The sequence below is a fragment of the Astatotilapia calliptera genome, chromosome 22, assembly GCF_964374335.1.
Source record: "Astatotilapia calliptera chromosome 22, fAstCal68.1, whole genome shotgun sequence".
Lineage (NCBI taxonomy): Eukaryota > Metazoa > Chordata > Actinopteri > Cichliformes > Cichlidae > Astatotilapia > Astatotilapia calliptera.
Window position 1 is genome coordinate 19,657,194 of NC_137442.1, and position 14,448 is coordinate 19,671,641.

Genomic DNA, 14,448 nt, shown 5'->3' on the forward strand with positions numbered 1-14,448 from the left:
CCTCATATGATCTGAGATGCAGGCTTTTGACACTGAGCATGGCTAACAAGTCAGATGAGAAGGGTGCGTTTTCTGAGAAGAATTTTAAATTTCAACTCATCTGACCTCAGAACAGTTTTTTTGTACTTTGCCTCAGTCCATTTTAACTGAGCTTTGGCCCAGAGTAGATAGCAGTGTTTCTCTGGTTCTTGCTCACATGTAGCTTCTTCTTTGCACCTTTAACCTGCATTTGTGGATAGCAGGGTGAAGTGCGACAGACAAATGTTCTTGGAAGTCTTCCTGAGCCCATTCAGTGATTTGCAGGACAGACTCATGCCTGTTTTGCCTTGCCCCTCGTGCACAGGGTTTTCTACAGATTCTCAGGCTCTTTGGATGATATTATGTATGCTGAGGAACATAAAGTTGTTCCACAGTTTTTGCAGAATGGGGAACCTCTGCCCATCTTTACTTCTGAGAAACTCTGCCTCTCTAAGATGCCCTTTGAATATACCCAGTCATGTTTCTGACCCATTGTCAAATAACCTAATTAGTCACAAAATGTTCCTCCAGCTGTTTCATTTTACTACCACTTACTTTTCCAGCTCTTTGTTGCCTCAGATTGCTGTCATCAGATTCAATTTTTTTTTAAATTATACATTTTCTCACTTTAATCATTTGATATGTTTGCTTTGTTCTACTGTGAATAAAATATGGGTTTATGACGTTTGGAAATCATTGGTTTTATTTAAATTTTACACAGTGTCCCAACTTTTTTGGAAATGTTTTTGTAATTTCTCAACAACATTTGTGTATTCTCTCTTTCTGTTTTGCAGGTGAGGAACGATCTCACAAATGAGCTGGAGAAAGCAAACATTGAGATTGCAGACACAGAGAGTTTCTCCAATGACCCCTGTGGCAATGTCAAAAAGCTGAAGGTAGGTGAAGCAACCTAGAAACTTAAGGAAATGATCCAAGACCAGTTCAACTTGTAGAATTCCCAGTTAAAACAAAATGACAAAATACCCATTAGGTTTTCATATTAGCTACTATTTTTCATACTGTGTAAAGTAAATTCTTTAGTATTTTATCAAGTGGATGTCTCCCTCTGTCTTGACAGTGGCCATTTAACCATATACATACAAACACATGCATACAAGGTTTTTTTGCATACAAATTTTGCAAGATTTAAAAAAAAAAGGATGCATAAAATCGATATTTAAATACTGTCTAGTGCATTTTTAGTAGAGAGTGGCACAGTAAGAGTAAAAAAAAATAGAAGTGAAGAGAGTGGAGGGGGAGTAACACTTTTTCCCCCCTACTGATATGTTGGTGGAATATATGACGTATACAAGATGGAGCAGGTTGAAAGAAACATGAGATGATGAGAGAGAAGAAGGAACAGGAAGATAAGCCGTCGTTCCTAAAATATATGTGTAAATCTGTGTCTTAAGCGCTGACATTTTAAGCTGACATCACCCTTCCTTGATCAACTCTAAATATGCAATCCACAGTGCTGAAATCTTTACGGAACAATTGGATCGGGTGGATGGTTAGGTGGATGGGGGGGGGTTCTTACACTCTAATGGGTCTTTTTCCCGCTCATCACACAACAGTGGTTTGCTGTCTCTCCAACAGCTACATAATATGATGGGGGAAGAGAGTGACACAGATTTTGTTGTCAAGGCTGGAATTTTGTTTCTTTGAAATATTCAAAAAGGAGACAGGCTTCGCTGCTGCTGGGCATTGTAACAGCCCTCTCAGTCGCTTTTTTAAAAAAAAATCTTTATCCCTCGTTCTCTGTCCCAAGTTCCCCGTTTATTGCTGGACAGGCTGACAAAAACAGCATCAGAAAACAAAGGCAGACACGCATACATAGCACTTCTAATTTTAGTAATCTTTAGTTTGAACACAAGCTAGGACCTCCAAGAGCTTTTTTATTTTTTGTGACAGAGAGCCAGTTTAGGCAGCTTGCATCCAATAGAAAGTCACATGAGAAAAAATGTCCTGAAAGCTAAATGAAGACCAAAAAAATTTATTATTTATTATGCCTTAATTATTTATCGTACATTCAGAACTCTTCCCCCTCAAGTATGAGACACACCAAGGGATGGTTCATTTTTTGTTACACTTTACTTTTTTGTCTCACTGAGGTAGCAGGGTGTTTTTTGTCATTGTTTTTTTTTTGTTTGTTTGTTTGTTTTTGTGTCCCGTTTGGATCTTTAGCCATCAGAATTGTTGTCTTAAGGCCAAGAAAGATGCCAAGCGGATTTATTTTACCGAGTGGATCATCATGGCCTTGCCATATTGGTCCATTTGATTGACCTTTATTATAATTATGTATTTATTTTACAAACGGGACAGACATGACTGGGGGATAGGACGGGGAGAAAGTGTCACGGTTCTGGGTCAGTTTCTAACCAGTGTTTTGAGTTTTGATTGTTAGTTTATTTTTTGAATGATTGTTGTGGTTTTGATTACGATTATTATTATTATTGTTAGAGTTCCATGCTTCTGTTTATTTGGGGTTAAGATTTGTGCCCTCATGTTTTGTGTGGGTTTAGTTTCATGTGTCATTTTCTGTCTGTCTCTCTATGTCAAGTCTGCGTCTTAGTGTGATGGTTTCTTGTTCCTGTTTTATTGTGAAGGTCTGCGTCTCTTGTGAGTGTGTTCAGTTTTACCTTTGTCTCGTCTTGTTGATTATTCCCAGCTGTGTCCACCACCTGTGTGTAATTCCCCTGTGGTTCTCTGTGTATTTAAGTCATGTCTTCCGTCATTGTAGTTGCTGGTCCGTCTGTGTTTCCACCCTGCTTCATCTGTGTGTTTCCCTGCAGTCAACCATCATCTGTTTCCGCCCGCTCTCATTCATGTCCAGGTTCGTGTTCTGTAGTTAGTTTGTTCCCAGTTTAGTTTAGTCATTGCTCCGTTCGCCGTTTGTCCATTTCCTTTTTGTGTTTAATAAACCACCCTCACACCCATACAAGTGCCTGCGTTTGGATCCTCCTTTATTTTCCACACGGCTCATCTCACTCGCCGTGACAGAAAGAATGAAAGAAAGAGAGGGAGAGAAAGAAAACCAGAGGGGAGAGGAGACGGTGAGAAAGTGGGGAAGAAAGAAAGAAAAACAAACAAAACACCTGGATCACCTGTATGGAGAAAAAAAACAGAAGAGAAAGCAAACAAAAAAAGAGCAACATAATAAAAAAACAGCACCATCATAATAAACTAGCTAGCAGTAGATATCAGTAGATACTAAACATTAAACAATATTGTGCAGCACGCAAGATAGAAAGGTGTAGTCCGCGTCTGTGAACACCCGTGTGTACACCTGTGTGCACACCTGTGTGGATCAGCATGCTTGTATTCCAAAGGTTTCTCCATGTAACGATCTGCTAGGAAGTGTGGGGAGCCATAGCCCCGTCCCCCAGGGTATGAAGCAGGTATGGAGGAGATCCAGGCCCCAGATATCCAGAGGCCCCAGAGTACGAGGACCCGAGGAGGACCACCAAAAGGGGGGGGAACCGTGCCACCCTCCTGGGAAGAGCTGAGTAGAGCCCCAAACGAGAGGTCACCCAGCAGCTACAGAGCAGAGGCCAGAGGGGGTTGCAGTGGTGTGCCCGTGGACTCTGCCAGCAGCCAGCTGTGCCAGAGAGGGCCGAGCTTCAGGCCCAGAGGCCAGAAGCCGGAGGGCATCCCACCCCCCGGAAGGGGCCCAGCCGGGCCACTGATGTGAGCCGGTACATACATGAGCGCCCAGCCCCAGTCGACAAGGACCACCAACACACCAACGTCTGAGGGCATCAGCCACCGGCAGGGAGTGTGGTGAGGGGAGATAGGCCTCCGTACTTTAGAGGGCCTGAGATGTACCCAGAGAGGTTGAGTCTAAGACCCAACCTGACATATAGACACAGACGAACAGGCACACGCGGACACAAACATGCATTCCCACCCCATATACACAACCAAATACTCGGCACTCACCCAACGTGTAGACAGACACAAATAGACACTGCACAGACAGTCGCACTCCCCAAACATACTCTATATCCCAGGTCCAGGTAACCCCGCCCCCAGAGGGGCAAGCCGCACCTAGACCCAGGAGATGTAACCCTTCTCTCTGGGGTGGACGCAAGCGGACCACCTCCTTATCTGCAGTAACAGGGAGGCCCCGCATCCCAGACCCCAATCTGACGGCCAGCACCTCCTCCCAGCCCCCCAGCCCTGACGGCTAACAGAACCGGGGTGAGTGAAGACCCCAAACCTCCCAATGCTCGCTCATATGTAGTGTTGCTGTGTGCTGTTCTAAAGTGCATTTAATACACAGGAGAGCATGGTTCCTGCTTCCTCTCAGAGAGCAGCACGGCTCCTCCTGAAAACCCTTAGTGTCTATGTGCATTTAAAGTTGAGGGTAGGGCACCAGCGCCAGAGGTGGGTTGGAGTACACTGACCATCCTCTGGATGCTGTAGAACGTGCCCACCCCCAAGGCCCTATATGTATGTGTTATGTGAGAGTGTGAGTAATGTGGATGTCTAGGTTGCAGAATAAAATTGAGGCACAGGCGGCCAGAAGGGGACAGAGGGGGAGTGCCTCCCCTGCACCCTGGTGACATACCTGGACCCCAAGCCCTGCGTGTGTGGGTGGGTGTTGTAGAGCGGGAATAGGGAGGCAGCTGAGGATGGAGAGGGAAGAAAGGGAGGGGCAAGTGGCACCTCCCTGGGGCCAGCTCCCCCGCTGACCCCAGTAGGCACCCCCACACTCTGGAACCCACCAGCGCAAGGGGGCCCAGGCCCATCCGGACCGGGGCCCGCAGCAGCAGCACCGCCCAGCCCCACAGAGTCCGGGGCAGCCCACCCGACTCCACCCCAGAGAAAACTGCACCCACCCCATCATCCAATCATCTCCCAAACTACACAAGACAATAGACACCCAGGTTGGGTTCATTCTCTGCCTCTCCTATATCTCTCCCCCACCTGCAGAGTGAGCTCCTGTAGAGAGGAGACCACCTACAAAGATATAACAGCCTCCCCACCAGTTAGAGAGCCCCCTAGTTGGGCCGATGCACCAGAGGTCCCCTGCACTGGGGCTGAGCCCCCCTGCACCCACCCGCCCACAGCTCCGGCGACATTGTCATTGTTTTAATGACATTTTTATTGATATTAACTTTGTCAGGTCGTAAAATGATTGTGATCTAAAACTCAGACATCTGGCATGGACTTAGTGGCTTTAAAACCAACAAACTCACAGCCAAACCTTGTATTCAAAATTCTGTTTAACCTAAAACTAACACGACGGCACCACTTCTCAACAATAAACTAGAAGCAACCTAATCTCAAACCTCTTTCACCTGTTTGCTCAGTGTTGTACAACTTATACTGTAATAATACAACTTGTGTAGCAAATATAAACTAACATTTGGCTCTATAGACACTGTGGATCAGCTCAAGATGAATGGTTCACACTGATAGTGTAATCATAAGTTTGCCTATTTTGTAAGGCCTCTTATTGATACTCATGAAACTGATGAAGCACCTCTGCTGGCCCACATCCCCAAATGGCACAGAGCTGCAAAAAGAATATCCTGCTGCAGAGATCAAACACTAGAACCTCTTCGCATTCCATTTTAAAGACTTTTATTTTGAAATCCTCACACTGATAATTGTTGTTCAGTTATTAGTGCCAAAACTTCAAACGATAGCCTTGTGTTCACCTTGAGTGAATTAGTGATCAGACACATCCCTGCAAGAGTTTATATTTCATCATATCTGCACACCACACATGCGCTGCACAGTAATCAAACAGATGGGGGTACGGTTTTAGTAATAGCAACAACACGTAGCCCAGTACACAAATCACATCTCCCACTAGCTCGTAAAAGACCATCATTAGTACAGTGTTTATATGTGTGTGCGGTGCCTAATAAGCCTTAAAAGTGCCTGATTGGGATTACGAGTTACAATATTACTCAAACAGACAAATGACTGCTGTAAAGTTACGAACAACCCTGTCACAGATAAAGCAGTCAAGGCTGCCCTTAACACTATACCCTGATTCAGAACTATTATGGTAACAGTTATATAAAAGCTTAAGCAATGAGGGTAATTTGGGGCTCTGTAGTGCCCCAGTCCATCTGTAGTGCAACACAACACCATACACTCACTCATGCCCTTGCCCACAACTACACAGCGTTTTCATGTTGTTGCCAGGCAGGCTAGAATTTATACTGAGGCTGTGGCCCACGGCCATAGTTGGAGTCATTTGGGTTAAGTGCCTTTTCTTCAGGGAAGAACAGTGTTATCGAGCAGCTGCCGGCACGTGTGTGTGTTTCTCTCTCTCTCTCTCTCTCTCTCTCTCGCACGCACACACACACACACACACACACACTCTATCTATCTATTTATCTTTCTATCTATCTTAGCCTCAGGGTCTTGGAGGTAAATTTCAGTGACTGGCCGCTCCTTCTGATCTTGGAATGCATGACATATGGTAGCGACTGCCTGAGGGGTGACTTAATGAACTGTATTTGTGGGTTCCCAGGGCAATGGCAGTATAACACAGGTTGTGTGTGTGAAAATCTAGCTCGCGTTAGTCACATTCTACATTACACTTCAACCCAGACTATAAAACATGTTCATACATATTTCTTGAAAGGTACTGATATACAATTCTTTGCCATTTAGAGCTTCTATACCCAGCCTTTATTAGACGGATACATTTCAGAACTGCTTATGTGTTATAAGCAGTAGTAGCTACCCACATTTAGTGTTCAAGTATATTTTGCTAAGAAATGAGATCCTGTTATTACAAGGTAACTGTTACTAACACAGTTGTTCTTCCATTCAGTTTAATTTTCAGTAACAGAATTGATTCCTATCATTTGGGCCTGCATAAGTGTCAGGGTTCCTGGGTCGTTGACCCAGTGTTTTCTGTTTTGTCATGTTCAGTTTATTTTCACATCTGTGTTTTCTGTGCCAGCATACCGCCTGCGTATTGTGTTCCAGTTATTTCCATATATCATTAGTCAGACTAAGTTCAGCTGCGTACTCACCGGTTTCTAATCATTCATCACCCAGCGTGTATTTAAGTCCTCAGTTCCATCCGATCCTTGTCGTGTCATTGATGTACGTCTGATGTTAGTGTCGTCTGTATGTTCAGTTAGCCAGCCAGTCCTTCCTTCATTCATTCATTCATTCATTCATTCATTCATTCATTCATTCAGCCAGCCAGCCAGCCAGCCAGCCAGCCAGCCAGCCATTTCCTCCCTCTGTACTGTTTGCTCACTCCTTCGGCAATAAACATCCACCTTCACCTACCTGCCTGTGAGTCCAGCGATTGGGTCCTCCTTCTCTCGTCCACGACACTACTCCTGACAGAATGACACGAACCCGCGTTGTGGACCCAGCGGACTCTGAACTTTTCGAGCGGCAGGAGGCAGCGCTCCTTCGCTGGACGGAGGGGCTTCGGGGAAAACAGCGGCTCTTCGCGGAGAGAGAGCACGTCTTCGAGGGGACTCGCCTGGCTCTGGGCGGGCCTCGGAGACGCCGCGTTCCCCCACCTGCTGCCTCACCTGCACCGGAGCATTCGCCGCGGAGAGCGGGCGTCACAGGCCAAGCTTCGGCTGCTCGCTCTCCCGCCGCTCCGCTCCTCGCTCTCCCGCCAGCCGTTTTACTCACTGGAACTTCACCCTCGCCATGGCACAGCGGCTCCGCCTACCACCTCGGCTCAATGGAGGCTCCCGCGCCAGAAGCTCGGTTGTGTACCCCACCCGCTTCCTCTTCCCGGAAAAAGCGGCGCACACGCCACCATAACAAGGACTATTTTCAGCTACTCCCGGTGGTGAGTTCTAGTGACTGTTTTCCACCCTCCTCATTTGATTCTTCACCTCAAATAACTAATAGACTTATCTCTGATTCATGGGGGGTCTCCCTCCTAGACGAGGACGTAGACTGGGACAAATTTTTCTGCTCTGCTCCCCCAAAAACTGTTCAGTCAAAGACTGTAAATAGTGGTGGCAGGAGGACCAGAACAATCCCAGAGAAACCTGCCAGTATCACACACCCGGTCGTTATCTCCACTCCCGTCAGTCAGGCTACACCCACTCCAGTGCCAGCTCCCAGGAGGAGGGCAGCTGCGACCCAGTCTACCTCCACGCCCGCTCCTGTTTCTCGGGTGGGGGTGACTGGTGTCCAGCCACCTCCCGTGCCTGTCCCAGCGCCCAGGCTGAGGGCAGCCAGAACCCAGCCAGAACTCCCTAGCGGCTTGGAAGAGCTAACCGGTTCACCTGCTACCTCACCACTTCATCCACCTCCTGACCCAGCCTTTCACTCCCTCGCACTATCCCTAGTTAGATTAGCTGAACTGTCCCCTGCCCAGGCACCAGCCTTACTAGCCCAAGCTGTAGCCTTATCTCCGTCACTAGCTCAGTCTGTAGCTCAACCATTAGCCACACCAACCTCAGCTCCGTCGTCAGCCTCGCCTACCTCTGTTCATCCCTTAGCATCTCCACTCCAGTCAGTTCCCTCACCTGCTGTTCAGCTTCCACTCCAGTCCCCTGTAGTCCAGTCTCCTGCCCTTCAGTCCCCTGTAGTCCAGTCCGCTCCTGCCCTCCAGTCCCCTGTAGGGTAGTCCGCTCCTGCCCTCCAGTCAGTAGTCCAGTCCGCTCCTGCCCTCCAGTCAGTAGTCCAGTCGCCTCCTGTCCTCCAGTCAGTAGTCCAGTCGCCTCCTGTCCTCCAGTCAGTAGTCCAGTCGCCCGTCCACCATCCTGTTCAGTTCCCGGACCTGCAGCCACAGCACCCAGAGCCAGCTGTGAGCTACCCTGCTTCTCAGCCAGGGGTTTCCGCACCCGCTGGCCCGGCCGCTTCCCTGCCAGAGGTCCCCGCACCTGCTGGTTCTGTCCTGTGTGTGCCAGGGGCTCCAGTGCCCACTGGTTCTGAGATCGTTTTCGCTGGAGGGCCCGAGGAGCCCGTCTAGCCTCATGCCTCGTCAGCTGGAGGGCCCGAGGAGCCCGTCCGGCAACCTTCCTCGTCAGCTGGAGGGCCCGAGAAGCCCGTCCAGCCTCATGCCTCGTCAGCTGGAGGGCCCGAGGAGCCCATCCAGCAACCTTCCTCGTCAGCTGGGGGTTCAGGAGAACCGCACCAGCCTCATGCCTCGTCAGCTGGAGGGCCCGAGGAGCCCGTTCAGCCACCCGTCTCCGCTGGAGGGTCCGAGGGGCCCGTTCAGCCTCCCGTCTCCGCTGGAGGGTCCGAGGGGCCCGTTCAGCCTCCCATCTTCGCTGGAGGGTCCGAGGGGCCCGTCCAGCCTCCTGCCACGTCAGCTGGAGGGTCCGAGGAGCCCGTCCAGCCTCCTGCCACGTCAGCTGGAGGGCCCGAGGAGCCCGTCCAGCCACCACCTGCGGCTGCCTCGCTGTCACCTAGCTCTGCTTCTGCTTCGCCTGGTCCAGCTTCAGCCTGTGCCTCGCCTGGTCCAGCCTCTGCTTCTGCTACGCAGTGTTGGGGGAGTAACGGAATACATGTACCGCCGTTACGTATTTAAAATACAAAATATGAGTAACTGTATTCCGTTACAGTTACCGTTTAAACAGGTGGTATTCAGAATACAGTTACTTTGTTGAAATAAATGGATTACACTGCGGTACTTTCCTGTTTCATTTTGTCGCGGGTCAGGACTGTTTGGGTTTTGTTTGACAGCTACGTTCTGTTGTTCCAGGCGGCAGCGTTACGGTTGCCATGGTTACAGGGCAACGCTCTCTCTCTCTCTCTGCGACTGTGTTTCCTGGGTGAGAGAGCGCCTTTTCATTGTTGTTGTTGTTGTGCTAAGCTAACAGGCAGAATGCTACAAGCATAGCTCTAAAGAATGTAGCATCATGGGCAGTGTAGTCCGTGTTGCAGGGAGAATGGACGCGAGGAGGGAGAAAAAGGGGAGTGGAAAGGTACGTGTTGTCATCGAGGAAAAACGGGAGCTGGAAGCATGTAAATATAATAATAACCACTTCAGCCAAGAAGAGTGCCTTACGAGCCCAGTTGTAAGTAAGCTATTAAGACTCGACTGTACACCGTGTTTGTGTTTTCCTCCGAAAACAATAAGTTCCGTTGGAGCAGCCTTTCAACGCCTCTCTCTGTCTCTCCAAGAAAAGTTGACCCACACAACAAAGTAAAGCTATTTTTCGGCTACGAGCCGACAGGGACCCCGCCGTATTAGTCAGAGGTCCCTTTACTACAGTTCGGAGTCGCGGACCTTCAGTAATAGTAATAAATCACACAGCAATAGTACATTCACGTTGTTGTAAAAAGCATGATAATATATTAAGTAATCCAAAGTATTCAGAATATGTTACTGTCATTGAGTAACGTAACGGAATACGTTACAAAATACATTTTGGGGCATGTATTCTGTATTCTGTAATGAAATACATTTTAAAAGTAACCTTCCCAACACTGCTGCTACGCCTGGTCCAGCCTCTGCTTCTGCTTCGCCTGGTCCGGCCTCAGACTCTGCCTCGGCCTCTGCTTCGCCTGGTCCGGCCTCAGACTCAGCCTCGGCCTCTGCTTCGCCTGGTCCGGCCTCAGACTCAGCTTCGGCTTCTGCTTTGCCTGGCCCTACAGCTGCTCCTCAGTCTCCGCCGGCTCCCGCACCGCCTTCTGCAGCTGCTCCTTGGCCGCCTTCTCCTCGTCGCCGGTGTGGTCGACCACCGCACCGGCTCAGTGGCCGCCGCCGTCTTCCTCGCTGCCGCCCACCGGATCGACTTCAGCGTCTCTGCCGGCTGCGTGGCCGCCCACCTGAACTGTATGGGCTCAGCCACTGGCCGCATGGCCGCCCGCCTGAACTGGCTCTGTGTGGACTCCGTCCCTCCGTCCTGGGCCCCCTCCGCCCGCCCTGTTCTGGTTTTTTTTCTTTTGGCCGTCGGGTGCCGGCCTTTGGAGGGGGGGTACTGTCAGGGTTCCTGGGTCGTTGACCCAGTGTTTTCTGTTTTGTCATGTTCAGTTTATTTTCACATCTGTGTTTTCTGTGCCAGCATACCGCCTGCGTATTGTGTTCCAGTTATTTCCATATATCATTAGTCAGACTAAGTTCAGCTGCGTACTCACCGGTTTCTAATCATTCATCACCCAGCGTGTATTTAAGTCCTCAGTTCCATCCGATCCTTGTCGTGTCATTGATGTACGTCTGATGTTAGTGTCGTCTGTATGTTCAGTTAGCCAGCCAGTCCTTTGTTCATTCATTCATTCATTCAGTCAGTCAGTCAGTCAGTCAGTCATTCAGCCAGCCAGCCAGCCAGCCAGCCAGCCATTTCCTCCCTCTGTACTGTTTGCTCACTCCTTCGGCAATAAACATCCACCTTCACCTACCTGCCTGTGAGTCCAGCGATTGGGTCCTCCTTCTCTCGTCCACGACACTACTCCTGACAATAAGATTGCTTATAATGACAATTATGATAGTTTTGATCAATATTGATATCCCGATTATTTATGATTATTATCCATTGCCGTCCAAGCAGAACACTGCTTTCCCATCATTTCACATGATTTGTACGAATGTGAAATAAAATTGGTCCTCTTTCTTCACCTAAGCTCAGTGCAAACGTAGAAAACACATTTGAAAAAATACTTCATCTCTGCAGACAAATAAGGCGTTTTTTCACCTGGAATAAGTGAATATTCTAAAAGCAAAATATAGTTTTTCACTCTATTCCTTGCACCTGTGAATTTGTGGATCTTAACAAAACTTGTAGCGACCAATCTCTTTTCCCCGTTTTGCGTACAGTACAAAATAATCCAAAACAATTGAATGAAGGGAGAAGATCTTTTGTCCAATAAGTGGAACATTTTCATGAAGCCCTCATTACTCATACAGGGAGTGCAGAATTATTAGGCAAGTTGTATTTTTGAGGAATAATTTTATTATTGAACAACAACCATGTTCTCAATGAACCCAAAAAACTCATTAATATCAAAGCTGAATGTTTTTGGAAGTAGTTTTTAGTTTGTTTTTAGTTTTAGCTATTTTAGGGGGATATCTGTGTGTGCAGGTGACTATTACTGTGCATAATTATTAGGCAACTTAACAAAAAACATATATACCCATTTCAATTATTTATTTTTACCAGTGAAACCAATATAACATCTCCACATTCACAAATATACATTTCTGACATTCAAAAACAAAACCAAAACAAATCAGCGACCAATATAGCCACCTTTCTTTGCAAGGACACTCAAAAGCCTGCCATCCATGGATTCTGTCAGTGTTTTGATCTGTTCACCATCAACATTGCGTGCAGCAGCAACCACAGCCTCCCAGACACTGTTCAGAGAGGTGTACTGTTTTCCCTCCTTGTAAATCTCACATTTGATGATGGACCACAGGTTCTCAATGGGGTTCAGATCAGGTGAACAAGGTGGCCATGTCATTAGTTTTTCTTCTTTTATACCCTTTCTTGCCAGCCACGCTGTGGAGTCTTTGGACGCGTGTGATGGAGCATTGTCCTGCATGAAAATCATGTTTTTCTTGAAGGATGCAGACTTCTTCCTGTACCACTGCTTGAAGAAGGTGTCTTCCAGAAACTGGCAGTAGGACTGGGAGTTGAGCTTGACTCCATCCTCAACCCGAAAAGGCCCCACAAGCTCATCTTTGATGATACCAGCCCAAACCAGTACTCCACCTCCACCTTGCTGGCGTCTGAGTCGGACTGGAGCTCTCTGCCCTTTACCAATCCAGCCACGGGCCCATCCATCTGGCCCACCAAAACTCACTCTCATTTCATCAGTCCATAAAACCTTAGAAAAATCAGTCTTGAGATATTTCTTGGCCCAGTCTTGACGTTTCAGCTTGTGTGTCTTGTTCAGTGGTGGTCGTCTTTCAGCCTTTCTTACCTTGGCCATGTCTCTGAGTATTGCACACCTTGTGCTTTTGGGCACTCCAGTGATGTTGCAGCTCTGAAATATGGCCAAACTGGTGGCAAGTGGCATCTTGGCAGCTGCACGCTTGACTTTTCTCAGTTCATGGGCAGTTATTTTGCGCCTTGGTTTTTCCACACGCTTCTTGCGACCCTGTTGACTATTTTGAATGAAACGCTTGATTGTTCGATTATCACGCTTCAGAAGCTTTGCAATTTTGAGACTGCTGCATCCCTCTGCAAGATATCTCACTATTTTTGACTTTTCTGAGCCTGTCAAGTCCTTCTTTTGACCCATTTTGCCAAAGGAAAGGACGTTGCCTAATAATTATGCACACCTGATATAGGGTGTTGATGTCATTAGACCACACCCCTTCTCATTACAGAGATGCACATCACCTAATATGCTTAATTGGTAGTAGGCTTTCGAGCCTATACAGCTTGGAGTAAGACAACGTGCATGAAGAGGATGATGTGGACAAAATACTCATTTGCCTAATAATTCTGCACTCCCTGTAGTGTTTATTGGGTACCTGTCTTTGCCCAAATGAAAAACATTTGCGTTGGTGATTTCAGTGCGTCTTTGCAACCTGGATGAATGCACAGACTGCACAGGCTCGCTTGTGGAGTTCTTAGTTGATATTGGATGGTCCACATTAGCTTCCCTTGTTTTTCTTGGCCTTCATGCATTTATTATATCGCAGCTTTTGTTTGTATACCCAAACAAAGGATGATGATCAGCTTTAAGGGACAAACTCTTTGCTTTCTGCTGTGCCAGACATTGTTGTTTGTTATATATCTTTTAACTTATTGTTACTCATCCAGACTAGTCCAGGAAACTTCAAGCTGCACGGTATAAAGGGAACACTTGATTTGCTATTGATGGAGCACACATGTCAAATATTGTGCCAAAATCATGAGATTAAAACTCAGTTAATTGTGTTTTTGTACAAGTTATATACACTGAGTTAACCTATATCAATATTATTTGGTTAGGTTTGGGACAATTTTATGTGTGTGTATTTTTAGTGGTGAGTTTAGTTTAGTTCTACTGTCTGTGGACACACAGTGTGATTGCATGTAGGTCTGTGCTTGTGTTTAGGACTACACATATGTCTGTGCTCACTAAATGGCAGAGCCTGATCTTTTTCCCCCACCATGAAACATGCTGAATTTCCACCCGGGGACTCTGAATTATTTACAGAGACAATTACCAGGCCATGTGCCTCGAATACTCAAGCAAGTTCAGCCTGGTTTGCAAGCAGTTCTGCCTGCTGACATTGTCTCCGTTCTAATAGAAGGACTTCGCAATTTGGTAATGCCTTAGCCTCTCAACAACTGGTTTGTGCCTCAGGTCCCACATCCCTTCTAGGTACAGATTAGAGGATTACACATAGTAATGAGTATGTACAGTAAAGTAAATACAACATCTCTGATTCTGTGTGTTTGTTAACTGTTTGGAGTTATGGTAGACTCACACACAGCAAAACTGATCCCATAGCATATAGACCCATGTAGTTTCACCAAAAGACAGCTGTGACAGCTTTTCACCATTAAAGCCAGGGAGTCAAAAGATCACAAT

At 47.3% G+C, this 14,448-nt stretch overlaps 1 protein-coding gene across 1 annotated transcript in view; it reads left to right on the top strand.

The window, feature by feature from the left end:
* The window catches only part of gabbr2 (gamma-aminobutyric acid (GABA) B receptor, 2), a 212,011-nt gene that overhangs the window by 107,781 nt on the left and 89,782 nt on the right, over nt 1–14,448 (top strand). The window contains exon 4 of the mRNA XM_026156284.2: nt 813–914. Coding sequence (XP_026012069.1) covers nt 813–914 — 102 coding nt within the window. The remainder of the gene's footprint in view (nt 1–812; nt 915–14,448) is intronic.